At 37.7% G+C, this 21,515-nt stretch overlaps 2 protein-coding genes across 6 annotated transcripts in view; one reads left to right on the plus strand and one right to left on the minus strand.

Moving 5' to 3' along the window:
- The window catches only part of LOC121732321, a 60,538-nt gene extending 41,299 nt beyond the window's left edge, over nucleotides 1-19,239 (plus strand). For all 3 annotated transcript variants that reach the window (XM_042122169.1, XM_042122170.1, XM_042122168.1), the window contains 3 exons: nucleotides 16,128-16,436; nucleotides 16,702-16,878; nucleotides 17,105-19,239. In XM_042122169.1, coding sequence (XP_041978103.1) covers nucleotides 16,137-16,436; nucleotides 16,702-16,878; nucleotides 17,105-18,187 — 1,560 coding nt within the window. In that variant the 5' untranslated portion in view covers nucleotides 16,128-16,136 and the 3' untranslated portion in view covers nucleotides 18,188-19,239. The remainder of the gene's footprint in view (nucleotides 1-16,127; nucleotides 16,437-16,701; nucleotides 16,879-17,104) is intronic.
- On the minus strand, nucleotides 9,922-12,715 carry LOC121732322. Of its 3 annotated transcripts, XR_006036352.1 has the most exons (5): nucleotides 12,654-12,715; nucleotides 12,231-12,358; nucleotides 11,707-11,797; nucleotides 10,974-11,318; nucleotides 9,922-10,606 (listed from the first exon to the last, which is right to left on the minus strand). XR_006036352.1 is itself a non-coding variant. In XM_042122171.1 (3 exons), the coding sequence occupies exons 1-3, from the start codon at nucleotides 12,649-12,651 to the stop codon at nucleotides 10,521-10,523; spliced, it is 852 nt and encodes a 283-aa protein (XP_041978105.1). In that variant the 5' UTR covers nucleotides 12,652-12,714; the 3' UTR covers nucleotides 9,922-10,520. The 3 variants fall into 3 exon arrangements, 1 of the variants encoding a protein (XP_041978105.1); XR_006036351.1 differs by having other exon boundaries at nucleotides 12,231-12,714; XM_042122171.1 differs by lacking the exon at nucleotides 11,707-11,797 and having other exon boundaries at nucleotides 12,231-12,714.
- Nucleotides 19,240-21,515: the final 2,276 nt, after the last annotated feature.

Below are 21,515 nucleotides of genomic sequence, written 5' to 3' on the forward strand. Positions count from 1 at the left end.
GTCCAGCTAGACCAGTTAGCGGTCGCATTACCATACAATAACGTTCGCTCGCTCGACAAATTACCAAAGCGAATAGCTTTGCAGTTTTCATGCGAGAAATTAATGGACGCAGATTTTGATGGAATGCATCATCGAAATATAATACAGCATATTATAATAGTAACTCTCATATATTTGACCGTTCAAATATACTTATCTTTAGTTACTGACATAAATAGGTAGCATCGAAATAAGCAACGAAAACTAGAAGTACAAAAGTTTCACTAAATACAAATCTAGGTGTACATTTCGTGGAACCATTTTTACTCAGTTTTACTACTCTTCTGTAGTTTTTAATCATAATTCATAGCAAGAGCAATGCATTCATATAATATACTAGCTGTCCCGGCAAACATTGTTTTGCCATATATGTATATATTTTTTGGTATGAAAAATAGATGTTGGCCGATTCTCAGACCTACTCAATATGCTCACAAAATTTCATCAAAATCGGTCAAGCCGTTTCGGAGGAGTATGGCAACGAAAACTGTGACACGAGAATTTTATATATTAGATTCTATTCTATGTTCTGTTTTGATGCAGTTATGACTTTTCATTCATTCATCCGTTCTTATACTTTTATTTAGGAGAAGAGCTAGGCTCTACATTATTAAAGATCTTATTTAAAATCCCGCAAAATGCATCTAATTATGACTTAAAATTGTTCTTCGCTTTTAAAAGCTAAGCCGTATAAGCTTTAAGCTTTACTGTTCTGTGATAGAAGATGCAACTATCATTTCTGTGCATTTATGCAGATTTATGTAAGAGTCTTTAAGGTTCAGTTGGTACTCTAACTGCGTACAAGCAGAAAAGTGAAGACAATGAAACATTTTGGACAGTGAATTGATGATGTAAAGAATAATGATTGTATCTCAATTGTTTAGTGTCACCTACTGACCGCGTCTGATGCAATTAACATCATTATTAATAATGCCCGCACCAATGGCTCGCACCGATTTCTCATCAGTTTTTTTTTTTTTGTTATAGTATATTAGTAACCATGACCTATAAAACCCAAACTCATATTTTTAATTGTAATAATCTTCTTGAATGTAAAGTTTAAATATCCAACCTTTGTTTATAGGTTTTTTTTTAGATTTTAATTTATTGTTTACCTGTTGAAAAGCCCTATCCTATAGTTCCACCCGTTCAGCTTGCTGCGAGGAGTTTGAAAGCTTTTACCTTATTTTTTATATATACATGATTTTATTTAGACCAAAAGCGCAACGTTTGGTTAGAAAAGATAGGCACACATTTAAATTCCGAAGATTTCTACGTCACACAAGTAATACAAAACTCTTCCTTATCTACTCTTAAACTCATTTCTCTAATTTAGTCGGGACAAGTTTAAAAATACCTTTTTGGCCATCTGGATGACACCTGTGGCAATGGGGTCAGGCGTGACTTCACACGTATTTCCCCATAATTTCCTTGGATAATGATCCTTTAGTCGTCTGCATAAGGTCCTGTTAGGGGTAATATAAGTCTAAATGTAGTTCCCCTTCGTTAAAGGAAGTTATCGTACTAACGTACACCTGTTACCCTTACAATGCACTTCCCATGAATGCTATAGAGTATAGAATAGAAGATGTTTTAGATTAAAAATTATGTCCCGAGCACCCGGAAGTTACGCATGAGATTGTGCGGTAAGATCAATAGATTACCATTTAAAAAAATATTTTTAGGAACATTCAAGAAGAGCAGTCGCATCTCTTGCGAGTTTCTTACGCCGGTTCTTTGCGAGTTTCTTACGCCGGTTCTTCTCGCCGGGTTAGTTCCCGAACCGGTAGTAGGCACCTTAGTATCGACGTTCGGAAAGAATTTTGTAAAAAAATACTCTGAATAAAAATTGCATGACATCGTTATTTCAACGTTTTTTATGGCATATCTATCATTGTGAATCTCTGTTCGGTACGTAATTAACCTTATCTTAATTCAGTCCAGCGCCGAACGTTCTCAGAAGTACTCGACTCAGCTATTTGTGTGCGAGATGCGCGCGCGCCGCACTCCCGTACAGAGAGTATGACACAGAAGAGACACTTCGAATAAGCAAGGGCCAACCTTGATAAATAAAAAATATTTTATGTAACGGCCTGTTTCACCACTTCCTGATAAGTGCCGAATAGGCTATCCACCACTTAACTTGACAGATCAAGTACTTATGGATAATCTGTCAAAAAAGTTGTGAATAGCCTATTCGCCACTTTATCAGAAAGTGGTGAAACAGGCCCTCAGTCAAGCTTAAACTCGAGAACAAGCGAAACGTTTTGCCCAATTTTAGTCTTAAAATATTCGTGGAATTCCAGGGAGGGTTTATATTAGGAGAGTGATACGGAGTTCGCCGGGTCATCTAGTACTTTCAATCATAGCTTTCAATATAATAATTGAGCGTCAAAATAGAAAAATTTCCTTTCCGTATTAGATGTACACGATATAGGCTCAACCAAAAAATACTCCTCTGTTATGAAATGAAATTATATATGAAACATCGATTATATGAAGCTGGCCATACACCACCCTTCCTATCACATTATTTTGAGTAGCGTATAACTACCGTCACCCAAAAAAAAAATATAAGTTTCGCCTCTGCTCGCATATCGAGTGCAGCTTCTGTGCCGCTCGCCCGCTCATACATGTCAAGGTAGGGTTCAACATTCGAGGATTTGGTCCGCACTCCGACAATAACGCGTCTGTTTTATACCAGCTCGCGAACTTTTTGTGATAACAACGAAAACAAGTTGGGCGCGCATCCAACTCTAGTTTCTAGGTCTTATATTCGCGTTTAGCATGCTAAACATGAAACCGCTAAGGCGAGGCCGTACTTTAGTAAACATTTAGGATGTCTGCCCTAAATAGGTCAACTTTTCCCGGATGTTAGTACTATTTGTAAAACCCTTTAATATTTTATGAACTATCTAATAGAGATGAAGCCATTACTGTCGAGAATACTCATATTAAATCTCATAAATTAGTCGTAAATTTTAATACAACCTTATTCATATTTCAGATAGGTGTTATAGCCAATCACAATAATGTTTTATTGCATAAGCCTCAAAGCTAACATAGGGCTGCCGCTTCTCAGACAAATAAAAAATGCCGTTGCTATTGAAATTACCAACCACTTTCTGGATGTTAAAATAAAGTATTTTACAAATTTTACATTGCGATTTTCGCGTCATTCACTTCTATAAGTTACAACAATAATATATACATTCGCATACCATACATAAATGTAAACATTTCATATGCTAAGTACTCACATACGGTTTTGCTCGATAGTTTTACTCCGAATCGAGCAATAACCACCGTGTGGACCGCAAAACTGACGGTTCGAAGGCTCGCTTCGAGCCGGCTCGATGGAATTAATTATTAAATACTAGCTGTTGCCCGCGACTTCGTCCGCGTGGACTTCAGTTTATAGCGCGCGATGTCAACAAAATTGGTGTCAAAAGCTTTTATAAAAAAACCCTGGTACCCATTAAATCAATACAGCTGTGCAGTGTGCAAACAATAAGTACTTCATTTTTGTATGTTAAACTTTATATATTATGCCAAATTTTAAAGCTTATTTAGCCCCCCAATTACACAACTTTACCCATAAACTATTTATCATTGATAGGTTTAGCCCCAATTTCACCAACGTCTGTTAGTGTTAACAGCTTGTTAAAATATCCTGTCTTCTCTTTCATTCATATGAAAAACGAAACAGCTAACGTGATACTAATTCGAGCATTAACTTTAACAGTCGTTGGTGAAATTTGGTATTAAGGTTACGTCACTGCCTGCACAGATAAAGTACTGAGTTATTTAATACCGTAGAATAGATATAACAATCGAAAAAAATCGAGAATTAAATGTAAGATGATACCACCTCTTATAGAAAGACTTTTGAGCAAGCGTCAGCGCGATGTAGAAGACGCACGGCGCCATCTATTATGAATTTTTTAAACAAATTTACGACCCTTACAACCCTTTTTTCCAGTAAAAAAGTAGCCTATGTCCTTTCTCAGGCTTTAGACTATCAGTATACAAAATTTCATTACAATCGGTTCGGTAGTTTTGGCGTTTGGCGTGAAAGCGAGACTGACAGACAGACAGACAGACAGAGATACTTTCGCATTCATAATATTAGTACAGATTATGTGCACACTGCACAGCTGTTTTTGGGTATTTTGATTAATTAAGAGGATTCCACACCGCCCTTTTTTCCATACAAACGTTGTCCCCTGTTCCCTCCCTGGATAATGCTAGTAGAGTTATATTTTTTTTCCTGAATATCTACGGCCACTAATACAATGTCCCTATGTTTCATTTTTTTTCATAATTTAATTATTAAATAAGATATGAACGTTCAAAAACCCAAAAAAATGGCCAGATTTTCCACTGTGTTCAAACGTCCAGAAAACAGATTTGGCTAGATTATACAAAAAAAGCAAAACATAGGAACACAGCTCAAGCCTTTTTTTAATCTTTAATGAAAAAAGTACTTAAATCGGTTAAGTTTTGGAGAAGGAATCAGGGGACAACGAATCGTTGATTTTCTGGATTTTCTGCAGTTGTCTCTATCGCGTTCTGCGGTATAGGCTTGAGGTAAGGGAGACAGCTATAGATATTACACGTACTTTTTTTTCATTTCTCTAGCCGCTGTTGTATCCTCTTAAGGGCCGCGCTACACCGGAATGGCAGCGGCGAGGCGAGCACTTTCAGCGCTGCCATTCCGGTGTAGCGCGCTGCGCGGCCCTAAGAGGGGTACCACTTACCAGGGTTTTAAAAAGTTTTTAAATTTGACACAAATTTTGTTGACACCGCGCGCTATAAACTAAAGTCCACGCGGACGAAGTCGCGGGCAACAGCTAGTTATGAATAAAAACAATAATATATAATAAAGTAGGTATGATTAGTTCTGTTATAATAATGAAGTAAAAAATAAAGCGCCATCTGTTTTCATATATTAGAATTAAAATGTTGATTGCATTGATATATTTTCTGGATGGAATATAGGCCAACACAACACACTCGAACTCCTTAGAAATGCAGTAGGAGTTCTATAAGATAAGATAGATTGATTATTATTATAGCAAGTGATAACATTATTAAACATAATATTCTAACGTATTAAAAACTATAAACAAAAACATAACAACTAATAAGTATGATTAGTTCTATGTTACAACGAAGTAAAAAAAAAAAAGCGCCATCTGTTGAATCGTATTAGAACTAAAATGTTCATTGCATCGCGTCGATATATTTCTGGATTTTTTATAATATTATACATAAAATATATTTAAGATTTTTGAAATATTATTTTAATACACATCCAAGACCCAGGAACATTGAAAACTTTTTGTTCCGCCTGCGGGACTCGAACCCAGGACCCCCGGGGTGAGCGCTGGCCACGCGCAATGCGAAGTAATTTTCATCGATATTTTCATGGAAATAAGATATTTTCCCACATCAAAATGTAGCCTATGTCCTTTCTCAGACTCTAGAATAACTGTGTACAAAATTTCATTGCAATCTATTCAGTAGTTTTGGCGTGAAAGCGAGACAGACAGGCAGACAGACAGACAGATAGACAGAGATACTTTCGCAGTATATTTCGCAGTATTTATAAGTCGCGGGCAACAGCTAGTTATGAATAAAAACAATAATATATAATAAAGTAGGTATGATTAGTTCTGTTATAATAATGAAGTAAAAAATAAAGCGCCATCTGTTTTCATATATTAGAATTAAAATGTTGATTGCATTGATATATTTTCTGGATGGAATATAGGCCAACACAACACACTCGAACTCCTTAGAAATGCAGTAGGAGTTCTATAAGATAAGATAGATTGATTATTATTATAGCAAGTGATAATATTATTAAACATAATATTCTAACGTATTAAAAACTATAAACAAAAACATAATAGGTAACTAATAAGTATGATTAGTTCTATGTTACAACGAAGTAAAAAAAAGCGCCATCTGTTGAATCGTATTAGAACTAAAATGTTCATTGCATCGCGTCGATATATTTCTGGATTTTTTATAATATTATACATAAAATATATTTAAGATTTTTGAAATATTATTTTAATACACATCCAAGACCCAGGAACATTGAAAACTTTTTGTTCCGCCTGCGGGACTCGAACCCAGGACCCCCGGGATGAGCGCTGGCCACGCGCAATGCGAAGTAATTTTCATCGATATTTTCATGGAAATAAGATATTTTCCCACATCAAAATGTAGCCTATGTCCTTTCTCAGACTCTAGAATAACTGTGTACAAAATTTCATTGCAATCGGTTCAGTAGTTTTGGCGTGAAAGCGAGACAGACAGACAGACAGACAGACAGACAGACAGACAGACAGACAGAGATACTTTCGCATTTATAATATTAGTATAGATGTCATTTCCTTCGATTCGGAGTAAAACTATCAAGCAAAACTGGATGTGAGTACTTAGCATTACATAATTTAGTACAACCCTACAACAAATCTTCCGATTTTAAATCGGGTAATACGCTAATGTAATGGAACCCGGTCAGCCGTCAGAGCTCTTCCGCGGTCTAACGCGCTGGCCGCTGCGTCTGCCAGATGGCCGCCGGGGTCAACAGCCTAATTCGCGGCTGATCCCGACACGACCGATATAATATGCGCCCAAGGGAAGTCGCCCTTTCGAACTTCGCTTCCTGTCTGAGACCCAGAAGCAAAGAATGTTTGAAACTTTACTTCTTGTCTATAAGACCCAGAAGCAAAGAACGTTTGAAACTTTGTTTCCTATCTGAGACACAGAAAGAAGCAAATATATTATATTAAAAATTACTTAGCAAAAAGTAATTGTTAGGGTGAGTTGCACGGTGTAACTTACTATGTATAACTAACTTTAACAATAACTTTAACAACAACGAAAAATGTCAAATCTTTGTTTGAAGTCAATTATAATGAACGCCATATTTAACGATAACCATAACCGCTCAAATTATATCGAAATTTTTTCGTGAAAATTTACCATGGCTCACAGTGTTGTTATAATGAATATTTTTCCTGTCGATCTTTACGGATAATTCATTTTCTATACTCTCAGCCCCATAAACTATACAGCTTTAACAAAAAAACAAAACGCAACAGACATCTGTCAATCTCTGTGGTCAAAGTCAAGGCTAAAGTTAAGTTAGTCTTAACTATAACCATAACTTTGACCATAACTGTAACTATACTATAGTCACGCCTCTGGTGCAACCCACCCTAATTGTTTTCGTTCATATTGGTAGCTTATTATTACGTCCATACGATTGAAATACTCTTCTTCTTTGTCGTTTTCTACATTACTGAAGGTCGCGCCTGGAAAAGTTCTCCTTTACTTTGGTTGTTAAGCTCTTCCATTTTGTTCGGTCTTCTGCTTCTCTAAGGGCGGCTGCTATTTTCAGTCCAGTGAAATACTCTATGTTCCTTTAATTTCACAAAAATACACTTCAAAGTAGTTGTTAAGAACTTTGTCGTCCTAACATGGATTTGCAAATTAAAAACCTTTTGTGACTTATGAATTTTGTATTACAAAGATTACAATCGATAATTATTCAACTTGCTTGTGCGCTTGAAAATTGTACAAGAATCATGGACAGAGTGACAGCTGACAGGTGGCAGCTGTCAAAGGGACGGGAAAGGTTCGTGAACAATAATTATTATCTGTGGTCGTGTACGTCGGATCTATCGCATAAACGCCGGAACATGGCCCCGGCCTTGAAAGTTGTGACTTTCAATTATTCTCGTCTGGTGTAAACAGAGGGCAAATTTTTGTACATGCTCGCCTGATAATCCCAGATGCCGTACGAATATCAGCAACTCTAGTGATGTTGTCCTTCCCTGGAATCAGACTAACGATTCGGCCCAAGTGCCACTTTAGCGGGGGAAGGTTGTCGTCTTTAATGACAACTAATGTGTTAGGTAGAAGATGGTCATCGTTTGCCTTCCACTTTGTCCGGGATTGAAGCTCCGAGATGTACTCTTTCATCCATCTTGACCAAAAATGCTGCCTCATCTGCTCCACTCTTTGATAGCGAGTAAGCCGTAGAGTATTAGCTTCCATCAAGTTTTCACACGCTGGTGAAGTTAGGGTGCGTCCAATAAGAAAATGAGCTGGACTCAGAGGTAAAAAATCATTAGGATCAGTTGACATTGGCGAAAGAGGGCGAGAGTTAAGAACAGCTTCGATCTGTGCCAGGACTGTACTCAATTCCTCATAAGTGAGATTCGCATTTCCGACTACTCGACGAAGGTGGTGCTTGCATGAGCGAACTCCAGCCTCCCAAAGACCCCCAAAATGAGCAGCATAAGGTACGATAAAGCGAAATTTAATTTGTTCGTTAGAAACATAATCTTTAATATCAGAACTACATTTAGACAAAAACTTGGCGAAATCGTTCATAAGACCTACAAAGTTACGCCCGTTATCAGAAAATATCTCGTATGGTTTTCCACGGCGAGAAATAAAACGTTTTAAAGCTAATAAATAGGCATCCGATGTAAGATCGGTTACAAGCTCCAGGTGTATGGCCCGCGTAGCAAAACATACAAATAGACAAATATAGCATTTAACCTTACGAGCTCCTCTGCCTTTATGGTTTAACATGAAAATTGGCCCGGCGTAATCCACTCCACATTTGGAAAATGGATATGTAGGACTTATGCGCTCAGTGGGTAAATTTCCCATCTGAGGAGTGAGAGTCTTTCCTCTGAGGCGTTTACAAATAATACATTCGTGTACTACCTTTCGAGCTAAATTTCTACCTCCTATCGGCCACCAATTGTCACGTATGTTAAACAATAGCGCTTGAGGACCTGCGTGTAACAATTTAACATGTTCATAGCGAAATAACAATTTAGTGAAACTATGATTACTACCTAACAAAATAGGATGTTTTTTGGTATATGAAAATGAATTGGAATTAGTTAGTCTGCCTCCAACGCACAATATTTTATCCCTATCCATGAAAATATTTAGTTTTGATAAATAGTGATTATCTTTTACCTTATTTTCTTTTATATATAAATTATACTCGACTGGAAAAGATTCTAATTGTGATATTTTAGCTAATAAATTTTGAGATTCTATAATTTCATTAGTACTTAAAATATCCGTACGTTTATTATTTTTATTACGAACATTGTGCAAAAATCGTAACATATAAGCTATAGCGCGTACCATGCGTAGAAAATTTGAAAACCTTTCAAAATTAATAAATATTGCATTTGTAGCGATAAACGATAGATGACAACTACGCTTCGTCTCCGGCAACAACTCTGGTGAAACATGAGGAGGGTGAGATATATTAGTGCTAATGAAGTGTTTATCATGTAGAAACTCAGGCCCTGACCAATATAATCTGGATTTAGCGAGTTCATCGACTGTCACGCCACGTGACACTAAATCCGCCGGGTTGTGTTTCCCGCTAACATGATGCCACGGCAAGACTCCCGAGAGTTCATGTATTTCAGCTACTCTATTTTGGACAAATGTTTGTAACAGATTAGGAGACATGCGCAACCATCCTAATACTATTGTTGAGTCTGTCCAGAAAACAACACAATCGAATTTACGATGAATCGATGAAATTGCCTTATCATATAATCTAGCTCCTAACAATGCACCACACAATTCTAAGCGCGGTATGCTTACCGGTTTTAGAGGTGCAACCTTACCCTTAGCGCATAATAAACGCACAGAAATATTTGAATTATCGCTTATAGTGCGAACATAAATACAAGCACCGTACGCTAATTGTGAAGCGTCCGTAAATATGTGTAGTTCAATAGTCGTATAATTTGAACTATCACCTAGTACACAGCGCGGCACCCTTATATTATTAAGAACGCTTAGCAACGACACAAATCTATTCCATATCGCAATGACATCAATTGGAACTGGATCGTTCCAATCAATTTTTAACAGCCATAGACGCTGCAAAATAATTTTAGCCTGCATGATACATGGACTAATTAATCCAAGAGGATCAAATATTTGTGATATGTGTGACAAAATATAGCGCTTAGTTATAACTTGCGAATTACTATCAAAATCATAAAGCGTATTGAAATAAAATTCATCTGACATATTTAGCCAGCCTATGCCTAAAGTTTTAGAACTACTGTTATTATTTAAACATAAATGCTCAAGCGAATCATGAGATGACATTAAATCATTGTGCATAAAATTGAATGTCCACTTTCGAAGTGGGAAACATCCTGACTGTAATGTTTGAGCGATTTCATTACATAAATACAATAACCTAGATTTATCATCATCTCCCGTTACTAGGTCGTCTACAAAGAAATCCTCCTTGATAATTCTCTGAACGTCAAGATTATTAGATTCGACGCCTAACTGCTTTATACAGCGTACACTAAGAAAGGGAGCAGATGCGGTACCGTAAGTGACTGTATTTAGACGATATATCCCTAGAGGCTCCGATGGAGTGTCTCGCCAGAGAATTAACTGCAGGTGGCGCTGTTGCTCGCGCACCAGGACTTGCCTATACATCTTCGCAACGTCGGCGCATGCCACGAAGCGATGCTGCCTGAAACGTAGAAGAATGGCAAATAAATCACCTTGTATAGGTGGGCCTACACGCTGTATGTCATTGAGAGACAGCCCAGAACTGGAAGCTGTGCTAGCGTCAAATACCACGCGTAGCTTTGTGGTCAAACTAGACTCACGAAGAACTCCATGGTGGGGCATAAAATAATGAGGTTTGTCATAAGAGGAAATCCTGGTCATATGACCCAAATTCTCATATTCATGAATGAAATCAGAATACATTTGCTTGTATGTATCCGAGCGTTGTAATCGCCTTTCTAGTGCGAGAAAACGTCGTTCTGCCTGAGGAAAAGTGTCTCCCAAAAGCTCAGGTGACTGTTTAAAAGGAATAGAAACACAAAACCTACCATCACTGTTTCGCGTAGTTGTAGTGAGGAAGTGATTTTCGCATATCTGATCCTCATCAGTCTGCGCATCCTGACGCTTGGGTAGCTCCTCAAGTTCCCAAAATTGTCGTAATAGCGCATCCATCGTTTGTGTATAATTACACTGGATATGACCAGCATTATCATTTAGTGATTTATGATATATTGCACCGGATATTATCCAGCCGAATAAAGTATTATGCAAATAAGGTCCATTAGGTAGCCTTATTTTTCCGTGAGTGAGTAGATCCCAGAACATCTCTGCGCCAAGCAAAATATCTATATCTTGTGACTCCAGAAAGTTGGGATCCGCCAGCTCAATATTCTCTGGAATACAGAAATTTTTATGTGTGAGATTATATACCGACAATTTAGATGTAATTTGAGGTAAAACAAAACATTTTATCTTTGTAGTGTAACTATTAATGCGAGATTTAATTATTAATTCACAGAGTTGGCTAGCTTGGGTAATTGAATTACCTACTCCTCTTATTTCGTGAGTGGACTGTATTAATTGCGCGCCTAGTAAGTCACAAAAAGATCTTTTAATAAAACAATGCTGACTGCCACTATCGAGTAATGCACGAGCAAAATGATATTTATTATTCTTATCAGCTACCTCAATAAGCGCAGTCGATAGTAAAACAGGTTGCAGTAATGAATGAGGCTTATTATTTTTCTCAATAGATAAAGTTTGCGCATGTGCATGACTTACGGATGAGTGTTCTGCAGTTTGAGCGGGCACGGAGGGCGTGTCCAGCTCCGCAGAAGTTGAAGCTTCATTATGCGATACCGAGTTTACTGAACTAGAATGAGAATGAATTAATGTATTATGTTTTTGATCACACCTTTTGCAGGTTCCGAATCTACATTGGTTTACTGTATGTCCTGAACGCAAACAATTTGAACACAACTTATTATCACGTATGACCTTTAATTTAGTGTTATAATTAGCTTCTATAAATTTAGTGCAAGAATAGAGTGGATGATTTAATTTGCACATCAAGCACTGCTTATAATTATTAATCTTGGTGTTTTGCCGATCATGCACTTTACTAGAAGTAACATTGCAATGTGATTTATTATGAAAGTTACCGAAATTGTTTGGTTTTTTAATATCATTTGATGTCTTAGTGACTGACGCTTGCAATGTTTCTAACATATCAGCTCGACCCTTTAAGAAATCTAACAAAGAATTAAGAGTTAATTTTAAATCCTTATTATTTGTGAACAAATTACCTTTGTGCTGTTCCCATTCACGCTCGGTTATTTTATCAAGTTTTGAAACAACAATGAATATGATAAGAGCATCCCAGAAATTCGTGGGCTCGCCCAATATTTTCAGAGCTCGTAAATTCCTTAATGTGCTGTCAATTAAATTCCTAATTAATAAATGAGATTCCTTGGTTATTGGTTGCATATTAAATATAGACTTGATGTGATTTTGAATTAATAATCTATTATTGTTATACCTGCTTTGTAAAAGTTCCCATGCAACAATGTAATTATCGGAAGTTAGTTCTAATGAGTTTATAACTAATAATGCACTACTTCTCAACGAAGATCTGAGATAATGGAATTTTTGAATGTTGCTAAGCTCTGATGAATTATGAACTAATGACATATAAGTGTCTCGAAACTCGAGCCAACTCTCATACATACCATCGAACTCGGGCAAAGTGATAGTAGGTAATCTTATAGTTTGTAATGGATTATTATGCTGGCCTTGACACTGAAAGCTTGTAGCAGATGTTCTAGCATTTAATAAGGACTCGGCACTAGCCTGTGCACTGTAATAATTATTCTCGAATTGTTCACGCTGCAATAATTGTTCTTCGAGACAAGATTCGGGCACATTTTCCTCAATTTTGCTCTGCACAGAATTAAATTCGTTAAAAAGTGCAACTGCGCCTTGGATGCGCAACTTAATATCTATATGCAAATTAGTAGGTGCTTCAGAAACGCAAGTAGTTAAATAACTGGCGAACTTTGTAAGTCTCGCCTTCAAAACGCCACGTTTTTTGATTAATTCGCGAAGTAATGTTTCGGTTTTTTCGCTTTCTATACACCTGTAAGGAGATTTATCTCGTTTACTCGTACCCTCTACGCTCATAGTGGAAATCAAAGAAAGAACCAGAGTACTCACGCGAATGCAACGTATCTGTATAATATCAGTCTATGCTTGCGCCGGCACACAACTGATGATCCTCTTTAGTATCCTTGATTCCTTTGGATCCTCCCTCGCGTAAATTGAGTATATCCTTGGGATTATTCTGCATACGCGCCTTCCTCCAACCACGCCGGTCTCCAAAGTTCGCTGGTTTCGTTTTGTGCAAGTAGCAGGAATCCGTCGAAGAAGGTCCAAAATATGTTAAGAACTTTGTCGTCCTAACATGGATTTGCAAATTAAAAACCTTTTGTGACTTATGAATTTTGTATTACAAAGATTACAATCGATAATTATTCAACTTGCTTGTGCGCTTGAAAATTGTACAAGAATCATGGACAGAGTGACAGCTGACAGGTGGCAGCTGTCAAAGGGACGGGAAAGGTTCGTGAACAATAATTATTATCTGTGGTCGTGTACGTCGGATCTATCGCATAAACGCCGGAACAGTAGTTTTTATCTCATCGCAACGGTCACCCTTTTGAAGTGAGAATGTTTGAAGTTGGTCCGAGAGACATCACACATCCTGATAAAGCAGTGTAGAGTCATACTTGTACTTGTATTATTCTATTCTGTGGTAGAGTCTAAAAATATCTTCATTGATATCAATCAATCAAATCATTAATTAGCTGATACTTTAAGCTAGTACCTTCTGCTTATAGAATTAAAGCTTGTAATAAAACTTAATGCTACACTGTTTTATCGATAAAGATATCTAAAATTTATTTTTATTACACTGCTGTCCCACTGCTGCGCGTTGGAAGACTGGGAGAGCCCCCCCCAGTTCCAATTTCAGAAATTAATAAAATAACTATAATTTATTAATTAAAAACCAAACCAAACCAAACCAGAGAAAAGTGTTGATAAAATCTTAGAAAAATCTCTAGGAATTTTCCGCTGTCAAACGGATAAGCAACTCTGCCTTTGAAACGTTGCGGTAACTTTATCTCTTGGAACTATAAAACTAAATACTTTCTCGGACGCTTCAGTACTAAACTTTTTAAAGTAGTTGAATCTAGATCCTTTGAACAGACCTCTTTTTATCTCAACAATAAGGTAAAAATAACTATTTGAAGCATATCCTTTTAACTATAAAAAAATCTAAACATCTTTGTTTTTTCGCACGAAATAATGTATAGTAAGTAATCATACTAGTAATATTATAAAGGCGAAAGTCCGTTTGCTTGTTACCTTTTTACGCAAAAACCGTTCAACCGATTTTGCTGAAATTTGGTATGGGGATACTTTAAGTCCCGGGAAAGGACATAGGATACTTTTTATTTCAGAAAAATGTACGGTTTTCCTGCGATAAACGAATTTTGCGGGCGTCATCTAGTTATAATATACGGCTAATTATTATGTATTTTATTTCATAAATTTCTTAGGTAACATTGTTTTCTTAACCTTGGTATTAATATTTTCAATAGCTCACCACATTGTTAGGTAATATAATGCGAGTACTTGTCCTCAATGTGGTCAAACTTTCTTGTACCTAATAATACTAAGTTGTTCTATTATTCATTCACTTAAATCAATCAGTTCTCATATTAAGTATACAATTATTGTTAAAAAAGGCATTAATAAGCAAGGAAAAAATTAAATATAGCTGGCATAGATTTAAAACAACCAATCTGAAACTTTAAAGTTTTAAATACGTTAAGCAGTAGACAGCGCCGGGCTGATGATGATGATAAAATAATGAAACTAAATAAAATTAGATTACATTGAGTACTAATATTCTCAAGTACTATACAGTGTGTAACAAAAATAAGTGATAATACTTTAGAGTTTAGGGTGTGTACGTGTTCCTTGTAGAGAGTTCAATGTGAAAATAGCAAAAAAAATTTTCACTTTTGTATGGACAAGGCCCCGAGCGTCACGAGTTTCCCCATACAAAAAATTTTGGTCTTTCAGCGCTGCTACTTTCACAGTGAACTCTCTACAAGTAACACGTACACACCCTAAAGTATTATCACTTATTTTTGTTACACGCTGTATACTTTTGTAGAAAAGGTACTGCCCACTAAACACAATCAGTAGGTACTTCGGTTCATGCAAAATGCAATAATTATTAGAGTAGAAATTATTTTCACTTTCAATCCAAAAAATATTGAAAGTGAAACTGTGGAATGCTAATAATATATGTCCAAGCAGTACCAATGCATTATCAACTTTCACTGCTGTGATTAAAGGGTTCTCGCAGACTGACATCTACCTTTGTCACGGAAATATATTGAGTCTACCAGCCACAATAATGCGATATGAGTTATCCAAAATATGCTATGACGTGACATAAATACTGACAAGTGGCGGTACCTATACAAGGTGTAACAAAAATAAGCACGATAATACTTTAGGGTGTGTATGTGTTCCTTATAGAAAGTTCACTGTGAAAGTAGGAGCGCTGATAGACCAAATTTTTTTTCACTTTTGTATGGGGAAACTCGTGACGTTCGGGCGCTTGCCCATACAAAAGTGAAAAAAAATTTTGGTCTTTCAGCGCTGCTACTGTCACAGTGAACTCTCTATAAGGAACACATACACACCCTAAAGTATTATCACTTGTTTTTGTTACACCCTGTAGACTCTACTTGTTACTGATTAACACCCGTTGGTGTCACCAACGGGTGTTAATCAGTAACAAGTAGAGTGCACTTCTTTCTTGATCAATTGCAATATCACCAACTTGGTGATATTGCAATTGATCAAGAAAGTAGTGTACCTTATTCTTGTCATCTTCGCTCCTCATAAATATTATAATATTCACTCATAGCTGTATGCTCTTACAAGATACATAACTACGTTGACTACTTACCAGTAGCCAATACCCATATTTTTATATCTTTCATCATTTGTCACAAATCCAGTTATCAAATCTACATTTATGGTACCCAATACGTATTCACCATTTGTCACAGGCCACAGCACACTGTCAAATAGAAGCCAGTAATCAATTCCACTTGTTCCAGGTGTTTGCGATGTGGTATCCGTGGATCGCGCTACTGCTGTGTGCATTGGCGGCGGGCGCGGCGGGGCAGGACGTGGCAGAGCCACAGAGGGAGAGAGAGCCACCGAGAGAAAGAGAAGGAGTGGCCACCCGCCCCCCGCCCCGCACTCTTGACAGGAAGGCCGATGAGCTGGCCTGGCACTCCTGGCTCCAGGGTCCTGAGAACGACGGCCAGAACGCGACGCATCGCCGCATCACCACCAAATCCCTCTTCATCACGCCGCTCGTATGCCCCAAAGGCCAGAGATTGGACAGGAACGGATGTGTTACGGTAATTCATTTTGGTTGTACAAAGTTAGGCTTAGGTACCTACTTATGTTAATTTTGTTCTTTATTCTTGCGCCTATTCCTATTCTGAATCTCCTTTATCAGTGCAGAGTAATCTAACCTAAGACTAACCTAAAGTATTGATCACTGATCAAATCTCGATCAGAAAACTTTAAGACGCCCATTAGGTTTGCCCTTAAGAATCTCCAAGCCATTAAAAAAGTTCGTCGACTCTTCACCAGAATTTCACCCTCAACTTTTCCTTGTAGGTCCTAAACGTGAACAAGGAGGAGCATGAGCGCATCTTGCTGGATCAGCTGAACGCGTACTTCACAGCGGACCCCAACAATGGTGGAGACATGTATGACTACGGAGAAGAGGAGCAGGGACCCTTGCAGTTGACTATACCCATCGGTCAGGAGTCCCAGGCGGAATTGTCTGCGCAGGTAATAATAAAACATTATAGAACAAGAAGTAAAAGTCTAGAAGAGCAGAAGAGAAGTTTTTAAGAAGAATATTTTTTTAAGAGTTTTATATTGATTCATAAAAATATTAAATATATAATATTCTTACATTTTTAATCTCGCTGTTTGACGGTGATTGAAAAAACTAAAACTACGAAAATCAATACAACGTGTTTCATCAAAATATTAATTATGTATGTTTTTGCAGGCTCAGAATCAGCAGCCAACGTTTGTACAATTCGACAAGAAAGGTGACGGACTTCAAACTGACGGAAGCATTGAAGCCGAATTAGAACTTCTCAAACTACAACAGGCCGTGGCCAAATTGAACCGGACCGGCCCATTACCGAGTAACTCGCTATCTCACGGTGCACTCAACAACCTACTCACCTACTCCGACAAACCAAAACGAGACAGCCCCCTGATAAACGAGACAGAGACGAATGTAACGGACAAAGGACAGGAGGAAAAAATATTTGGACACGTTAACATTGACCCCCTAGCTTACGGCGTGCAAAATCAGAATCAAGAAGTTACGCTACACGAGAATAAGAACAACAAAACCGAAACACCGGTAGCCGAAAAGTTAGTAGCTAATAATATGACGAATACAGAATCCCAGAACAACAATACTCGAGAGACGGTACCTAACACGACCATGCAATCACTCAAAGCCGCTCCCGAGCAGACCAAACTCAGACCCGAGATCGAGTACTCCGACATAGACGAGGCTATCAAGCTCATTAGTAGATTCGCTGACGTCTCGACTGATGACAATTTTGCCAAAGACGACAGGAAACCAGATTTGCCGCTCGACGACAGCGTTCTCGGCACGCGTACAAAACTACAGTACCGCCGCAACAAACCAAAGATAGTGATGTCGGAGAAGGAGGCTCCAATAGAATCCCTGGAGCTTCGGAAAACAGAAGTAAATCTGAATAGCGGCGACATCCTGAAGTATCCCTGGCCGAACGCGTCCCCTCCGCCGGACTATCCATTCCGGCGTCTTCAGGACTACTGGCCGGGGCGGAACCAGGTGGGAGGGGTATACAATATGCACGAGAACCCGCGAAGACACCACCACTCATACCCCCACTACTTCCACCCCCGACCATACCCCTACACGGCTCTGTCGGAGCAACGAGCCTCGTACCCGAGACTGCGGAGGTTCCCCCACAAACTGAGCGAGCGAATGGACCGCCCCGCCCGGGCTCACGGGAACGACCAGGATCTCTACAGCCTACTCGGCCTGAGGCACTGGTTCGGCAGCGAGGGAGCGTCAAAAAGATAGAAGGTTCCCGTCTCCTAGCTAATTCGACGTTACCCGACGACATATCGCGGAAGCTATGGTCTCGATACTTTTGTCTGTCTATCGATGTCGGTTTCTACTAGTGATGTTCTCCATCCGCCATAGCTTTCGATATGTTAGCCTATTTATTTTAAAGCCAAATATTACAGTCATAATTACGTTAGTTTTTGTTAGATGTTTTAAGTTCTTGTAAATATTCCTACGATAAGAGATTAATTTTACTGCGGAGATGTTTATCGGTTAGTATTATTGTTGTTCTGTATTATGTAGTGTTGTATTACTAATTTGTTTTATCGATGTATATTTTTTGTTGTTGGAGTTATTCATGTGAAAATAAATGTAACGTGTTTAAATGTACATTGGCACTGGCTTGCCTATACTCGTTTATTTAATTTAAATAATATTATGATATATGTACTTACAATAATTGTTATCTACGACAATTTAGACATTAATTTTTATGTAACCATCGATGTAGAACTTCGGACACCTTAAACCCGCCTATATTTTACCAATAAAATATTTAACCTGTTTCCCAATAAAAAAGATATAATATTTTTCATCATCGGTTTTTAACAGTTTTTACCTAACAGAATTTGATGTAATTATTTTTATGGAAAATTGTATTTTCTAGGAATTTAATGTGTATTTTAGTAGAATTCTTAATCGATTTATATAAAAATATATCATCAATATACCTAATCATTGTAACAATAACAATAGAAATCAGCTTTATGTACTACATAATATGGTACCGAAATATCGATCCCACCAAAGCTTAGTTTAAGAATTTTAATTTTAATGCTACCCTATACTATGTTAAATGCTAATTCATGTAAGTATAAATGTGTATTTTTCTACTAAAGAATGTTTGTTTATAATTCTTTCATTATTACAAATTATTATCGATATCGACAAAAATATTTTACAGTCCTAATCTCTAACATTATTTTTAATGGATTTATAACGAAACAAAAAGTGATATTACTTGCCATAATAATCTTATAATACACCAGTGTGCATGCAGCCTTATTTAAAAAAATGTATTTTTGCGTAGATTTTTGCCCAATTGTTTTTTGAAACTAAGTTATAAACTCACACTTGGGTAGTTTTAGGGTTCCGTACCCAAAGGGTAAAAACGGGACCCTATTAATGAGACTTCGATGTCTGTCCGTCTGTCCGTCTGTCTCCAGGCTGTAAGTCAAGAACCGCTATAGCTAGACTTCTGAAATTTTCACAGATTGTGTATTTCTGTTGCCGCTATACCAACAGATACTAAAAACAAAATAAAATAAATATTTAAGGGGGGCTCCCATACAACGAACGTGATTGACAACTGCTACCATTATTGATTACGAACAAAAAAGGCAAAATTTTTTGCACGTAATCAATAATGGTAGCAGCTAGGCACTTTAAATACTCACAATAATATTAATTATATTCGTAATTTAATAATGTATCCTTAATAACGGTTTACGGTACGGAACCCTTCGTGCGTGAGTCCGACTCGCACTTGGCCGATTTTTTCAATCCTATAAAGAAATACTTAACTTCGTTTCAACTTTGTTAATTTTGATTAAATTAAATATTAAAAAATTCCAATCAGTGCTGCAAATTTGATTTTTTGTTCAATCAAATGCATACCTCAACTTCTGCGGCATTCAGCTGCCCTGTACAAAAATAAATTAATTAAGTTAATAATTTTCTATATTATAAACATACTTAAATCTATAGTTTATTACAACATTTTGAAATGAAATTCTATGCCAGTATTGTATTGTAAATATTAGTGTGTTATAATAAATTATTGAAATTAAATAAACTACTATTCTTTTATTTAACTATGCCTTGAACAATACATACAGTATAGCTCGGTCACAGAACACGTAGAAATGTAGAAATGCGACATAATGGTCCGAATAATCCGAAGTGTATTTAATTAATAAATAAATCCGAAGTGTATATATATATATATATATATATATATATATATATATATATATATATATAGTATATAGGGGGTTTCGGGGGCAATAAATCGATCTAGCTAGGAATCATTTTCAGAAAATGTCTTTTTATTCGTGTTTTATCGACAATCGATAAACTGAAAAATGTGACTCTTCCTGACATCTATTGGCGGATAATAATACTATTTTACGAGCAACTAATTGTTTTAACGACCAGCAGATGGCGTTATTAAGTAACATGAAGCTACATGGTGTATGCTATACCGAGCAAAGTTCGGTCATCCAGGTACTATATCTTTAAACGAGCAATTCTTGTATATGTTACGCTCAAAGACCGAAAACGCTCAGTGAGCGAAAAAATGGCTCACAACGCGTTGTGGTAATAGTGAAACGGCCACGACGCGTTCTGGTAATCACAGAAACACCACAAAGCGTGTCGTGTCGTGGCTGACGTGCTATTCGACCACAACGCGTTGTGGTAATCGAGTAAAGCCATGACGCGTTCTGAGCATTTACAAACAGCCACGACGGGAATTCGTGTTGTTTTTTTTTTTTATGAGATAAGGGGGCAAACGAGCAAACGGGTCACCTGATGGAAAGCAACTTTAGTCGCCCATGGACACTCGCAGCATCAGAAGAGCTGCAGGTGCGTTGCCGGCCTTATAAGAGGGAATAGGGAAGGGTAGGGATGGGAAGGGAAGGGAATAGGGTAGGGTAGGGAATAGAGGATTGGGCCTCCGGTAAACTCACTCACTCGGCGAAACACAGCGCAAGCGCTGTTTCACGCCGGTTTTTTGTGAGAACGTGGTATTTCTCCGGTCGAGCCGGCCCATTCGTGCCGAAGCATGGCTCTCCCACGTATATGGTGCAGGGCCGACTTTTACACGTTTGAACTAGAGTGCTCTTGTGAATTGCGCACACACTTGGTCACTATAAAATAACTCATGCGTACCTGGCCTGGTTTCATTGAAACCAGAGTGCTCTTGTATATTGCACACATACTTGGGCACTATGAAATGACTTCTGCTCAACTGGCCTGGTTTCATTGAAACCAGAGTGCTCTTGTGTATTGCGCACACACTTGGGCACTTTATAATTACTCCTGCGTAACGTGCTCTTGTGTATTGCGCACACACTTGGGCACTATAAAATTACTCCTGCGTAACTGGCCTAGTTTCATTAAAACCAGAGTGCTCTTGTGTATTGTGCACACACTTGGGCGCTATAAAATTACTCCTCAATAACTAACCTGGTTTCAGAACGCGTCGTGGCCGTTTTCATTAGGGCCACAACACGAATTCGCGTCGTGGCTGTTTTTAAATGCTCAGAACGCGTCATGGCTT

This window comes from Aricia agestis, chromosome 12, assembly GCF_905147365.1.
Source record: "Aricia agestis chromosome 12, ilAriAges1.1, whole genome shotgun sequence".
Classification (NCBI taxonomy): domain Eukaryota; kingdom Metazoa; phylum Arthropoda; class Insecta; order Lepidoptera; family Lycaenidae; genus Aricia; species Aricia agestis.

Excerpts from the sequence above, each read along its gene's own strand:
- LOC121732322 (XM_042122171.1), bottom strand. The coding sequence starts at position 12,651 with ATGTATGAGAGTTGGCTCGAGTTTCGAGACACTTATATGTCATTAGTT. Across the intron at positions 11,319-12,230 it reads TGAATGGGAACAGCACAAAG|AGAATATTGAGCTGGCGGAT; the intron begins GTAATTTGTTCA and ends TCTGTATTCCAG. Across the intron at positions 10,607-10,973 it reads AACTACGCGAAACAGTGATG|GCAGCATCGCTTCGTGGCAT; the intron begins GTAGGTTTTGTG and ends TCTACGTTTCAG.